The 4,921-nt window shown below is 37.7% G+C and overlaps 1 protein-coding gene across 2 annotated transcripts in view; it reads right to left on the reverse strand.

The window, feature by feature from the left end:
- Positions 1-2,670: 2,670 nt before the first annotated feature.
- LOC101864685 overlaps positions 2,671-4,921 on the reverse strand; it is a 9,548-nt gene continuing 7,297 nt past the window's right edge. For both annotated transcript variants that reach the window (XM_005096916.3, XM_005096917.3), the window contains exon 4: positions 2,671-4,740. In XM_005096916.3, the coding sequence (XP_005096973.2) occupies positions 4,420-4,740 (321 nt within the window). In that variant the 3' untranslated portion in view covers positions 2,671-4,419. The remainder of the gene's footprint in view (positions 4,741-4,921) is intronic.

The following is a 4,921-nucleotide window of genomic DNA, read 5'->3' on the forward strand; positions in this document are numbered from 1 at the left end:
GGGGGGGGGGGGGTAATGTTTTCGAGAGAAACTTTCATTTTTGATCTACATTCTGAACAGTTTTTTTTTTGGCAGCAAATAGACACATAACATAACATTCCCTTTTTTTGTGCACCGCCAGCTTCAGGAAATGTGGAATACGATGACACTTTTGTCTTTGTTTGGCATTAATGTGAAGTTGTTTGTCGTTTAGAAATGTCACTCTTGTTTCATTTGACTCCCTTGGTATTTTTTGTTTGGCATGTATCTCATTCCTTTCAGAACGCAACGCAGTTAGACAGCTGATATATAGTTCCGGTTTTACTGTTTAAAATATGTTACTCTAATAGATTTAAATGATGAAACATAAACGGTTTTGAGAAGTATATAAATAAAAAAAATATTATGTCAATTGGGAGAAACATTCAAGTGGAAAGTCAAGGTTTTTAAATAACACGTTTTTGACACTCAAGAGACTTTCAAGTTCAAGAAACGGAACGAAAAAGTTATGGGATTGAAGGCTGAGGTAGCAAATGTGTGATAAGTCGAACTGCAAATAAGAATAATACCTCTATAAAGCTGTGGTTATCCTAATGTCGATGCCGGGTTAAAGTGATGAGTGGTTAGGATTAGAGAGAGAGAGAGAGAGAGAGAGAGAGAGAGAGAGAGTAAAAAGTCATTAAAAAGCCAGTAATCTACATTTCGACGGTTCAATTCAAGAAACCGTTAACAGCAACATTTTTCTAAATTCCACTTTTTTGCTTTTCAGTTGGATCTACAACAGATCTTTCTCCGTCACATATCTTTTCGATGATCCTCACGTAGAAAAGATATAATATAGACTCTATGTGTAGTATGTGACGGAGAAAGATCTTCAGCCGTTGAAAAGTATTTTTTAAAAACATAAGTTAAGGACCACCTTCACAGACAGCCCTGATTTTTTAAAACCCGAAAGAAAGACAACAAGGAATGTATGAAATAGTTTTGCTCTGAAAGTGGTAATGGGCTACCAATGCGTACTGCAAAGTTTCCTAAAGGGGCAAAACCACCACGTGCAGCATGGGAAACCCTCTGGGAATTTTAGCCAAATTTGCTGTTTTTTTATCAACTTGTGTGTTACACCACGGACATTCCTCAGTTAAACTTTCTGGTGCATGTCATAAACGGACGTACGGTCTCGAACTGTGCTCACTTTGGTGGCAACATAAGCCGCCGTTGGCGCAAAAATCCAGAATCACATCAACATGCCACCAAGACGAAAGCTGAGAGACTTTGATCGTGCCAGGGCTATGGCATGGCCGCAGGATGGAGTTGGAGCCCGAGAAGTTGCCAGAAGGCCCACAGTGTCACACTCTGTCATTGTTTGCTTGAGGCAGCGCCATCAAGCCACTGGATCAGCCCAAGAACACCCACGTGCAGGTCGACCTAAGAAGACTACTCGGAGTGTTTGTAAGTGGTCCTTAACTTATGTTGAAGTCTGTAGAAAAACGTGCCACGCGGGTTTCTTGTCGATTTTTAAAAATTAAACATCTATTTAATTTGCATTTTCCTATCCGACAAATGGTCTTTACAAAATCAAGAATTCTGCTTGGATAAACTATGGAGAACAAACTCTTCAGAATAGATATATCTAAGTGCCAAGTCCGATATGTAGTCTGTTTAAAATAACTTCGTCTCTTCTGGAGAGACCCGAGGCCTTTCGTGGGCCCAATTTTGGCCTTATTTTGGCATTATACCGTGGAGTCTGTTGTCCAGTTGTTCGTTCCAGTGTTCCTCCCACAGACTGGGGGAGTAGTTTTTTACATTAGTTTTGAAGTCTCTCCGCTGGAAGGTCTTCTCCATTGATCCCAACAGAAGGGACAAGGATACTTGCGCTAGAAAATCGTCTTGCTCGTTTCCTAGGATGCCAACATGCAAACACGGTATGCTTTCCTTGTTCAATCGAGGAATGAGTCCTCATCTGTAATTTACCTATTTTAGGGTTTATTAAGAATGTGGAATTGGTGAGTGAAGTGAGGCAAGACAAAGAATTGGATAGAATTAGAAAGGATGACAAGGTAGAATGGCCTAAAATGTCAATGGCTGTGGCCTTGGCAGAAAAAAATGAAGACCCCGGGATGGAGCCTTCTCTATTGTGTGTTGTTTGTGGATAGGGCAGCGGCGCCTCCTGCCGAGTCCGATTTACACCGCCATCGGTGAAGATTTTCTCTGCGTTGGGCTGTTGTTTGATGAGGTGGGGGGTTTTTAATGCGGTATTGAATGTTTTTGTGTCAGTGCATGATTTGTTGTGTGTGATGAGGTCTGCGTTTATATTTGCCGAGGTGAGGTGCCACGGAATGAGGCCGAATGGTTTAATTATCTTGTCGATGGTTTTTTAAATGATTATAATGTCTGAATGAATTTAAAATAGCCGTATGCTGGTTTGTTTGGTGATGAGCTTTGTTATATTACGTAGTGTGTAATGACAGTTGTGTTCTACTGATTTTTGAAGGATGGAATGCTGACCTCGGTCTAGAGGTTCACAACAGGAGAAGTGCGGAAAGCCCCCAGGGCGAGGCGGAGGCCTTGGTTTTGAACATCTAAAATTTAAAATGCTATAAGATAGGTGAAATTTATTGTGATCACACTCAAGGCATGAATTATGAAATAATTCTACACACATTCAAAAACAAAAAATAGAAACAAGGTATGTGGATTGTTTGTTTATTTATTTTCTTTTCACAAACACAAACACATTAACAATAATTATGAACGAAGCATTTACACCTAATTATGAAAAAGAAAGTTTCTTTGTAAATTAAAATTTTAAAATGAAATACATACCGCACAATATTCTTTCGAATATTGCTTTTTACATGTTTTAAGGAACAGAACCATAAACTACGTTAATTAGTGGACAATATTGTTATAAATCTTGATTCAGTAACTGATATCTATTACAGAACGAGTTTTGTAGTCACTTTACAGAAGATGAGGAGCTGAATAATCATATCCAAATGATAAGGGTGTAGTCAACAACGTGTGTATATATATGTGTGTGTATATATATATATACATGCATTAACATATCATCATGTTGTATGGCAGGGGGTGACAGATTGGTTCATTCGCTGGGAAAAAATTGTTTGTATCTGCTTTGGATTTTCAAGTATTTAGCCCAGTTGGATATATTTGCGGTCAATTTTTCTGACTTTGTCTACTTTAAACTATTTATGAAGGTCTTCTCCTGGGATTTGCGTGATATAATAATATAACCTGTTTAGGGTGTGGGGAGTGTAAATGTATGTGTGTGTGGGGGGAGGGGGGGAGGAGAAATATGAAAGTTGTGATCGTTCGCTAAGAAATGTGCATGGGCATTTCTACGTGAAAGATAATAAAATAAGTGTGCAGATTTAGAATCGAATGATGTTTGTATATATAGTGTACCCATTAAATCAAATAAATATTGCATAGATTATTAGAATGTTTTAAGTGTAAATAACAAATACGAATTGAAGATTTACAAGGCCCAGTATGAAAAAATATCAAACTCTGTATTAGTCATGAGATAAGCATTGCATAGAATATTGAGGAATGTTGATTCCAAGTATAGATCATAAAAGTAGAATACAGGCGAGATAGACTCATTGTGAGTTACAGTTTTGATACACGCACATGCGAGGCATAGGCAACATAAAGTACTAGAGTTTGTATTAGTTTGTGCCAGAAGTTGGCACACAAGGATTAGGAATACATGTACCTGAGAAAAATACGGGACTGCCAAATGAAATACAAAATGATGAAACAAAATTATGCTATTTCTTAAAATGTTGGTCAGACAAAAATGAAGATAAAATGAGAGACCTTGGTAGAAAACCGAGGAAACAATTGAAAAAATTGTTAAAGAGCCTTAATTTAGAATAACGGTGAGAGTAAAGGAATGTAAAATGATATACCATTTTCGGACATCGACCAAAGAACAAAACACGAAAAAGTAATTAACGTTTTTTAGAATACCAAAAAGAAGATATCTGAGTAGGGTCTGCAAAATAACAGGTCGTCTTTTTAAAAACAAAACAATTAAACCCCAATCTTTTATAGAGAAAATGAGTAATTCAGAATACTGAACAAAGTGAGCCTTCTTGAGAGGTGTACAGAAAAATTGCCCACATAAGCTTACTGCACAACAGTCTGTTCTTGTTTACCATAGTTCAACATGCTATTTTAATTACATATATAATATGTAATGTATTATATGTATATAATATATATTTTTTGTATTAGATACTATAACACAACATGCTCAAAATAGAGAGGGCTACACTGTTGTCACAGTAAATTAAATACAAATGTACATGCACAAATAAATTAGTGAAATAAATTAGATTAATCATAAAATACATTTTCTGCACTCCAGAGTAGCCATGTATACTTTAACATGGAACCTTTTTTTTTTCTTGCCTATGGCTGCAAATTCTTAATGGCCTGCAGTACATTCTCCAAATAAACGACGAAGAATTTCCTCTTCCACGAGGCTTTCAAATTGGGTATTCTGGAGCCGAGTGTAGCATCGCTGTGAGCGTGCTTCACCACCACGGTGGCAATTTCGGAGTCGGATGCAAAGCTGGCAACAGTTTCTTTCAAAGAACAAAGAAGAACGAAGAGGTTGTGTTTGAACTCCCCAAAAAGCTGGTCGTTGGCTCCCATGTACGGCAGATTAGCTCCAGTGTCCGCGTAGTCAGCCAGGACCGCCATCTGCACAAATGCCTGGAGCTGGGTGTTCTGAGGGGAGGCAATAAAAGGAAAACATTAGGATTTAATTATATTTATATTCCTGCTCCGGACAGATAATTTTGGTCTGTGTGTTTGTTTGTGTTTATTTGTTGGTTTGTTTGTTTGTTGCTGTTTTCAGGGGTCTGTTGTTTTTATTGTTGTTGTTGCTGTCGTTGTTTTACGGGGGTTG

Source organism: Aplysia californica, unplaced genomic scaffold, assembly GCF_000002075.1.
Source record: "Aplysia californica isolate F4 #8 unplaced genomic scaffold, AplCal3.0 scaffold00142, whole genome shotgun sequence".
Taxonomy (NCBI): Eukaryota; Metazoa; Mollusca; class Gastropoda; order Aplysiida; family Aplysiidae; genus Aplysia; species Aplysia californica.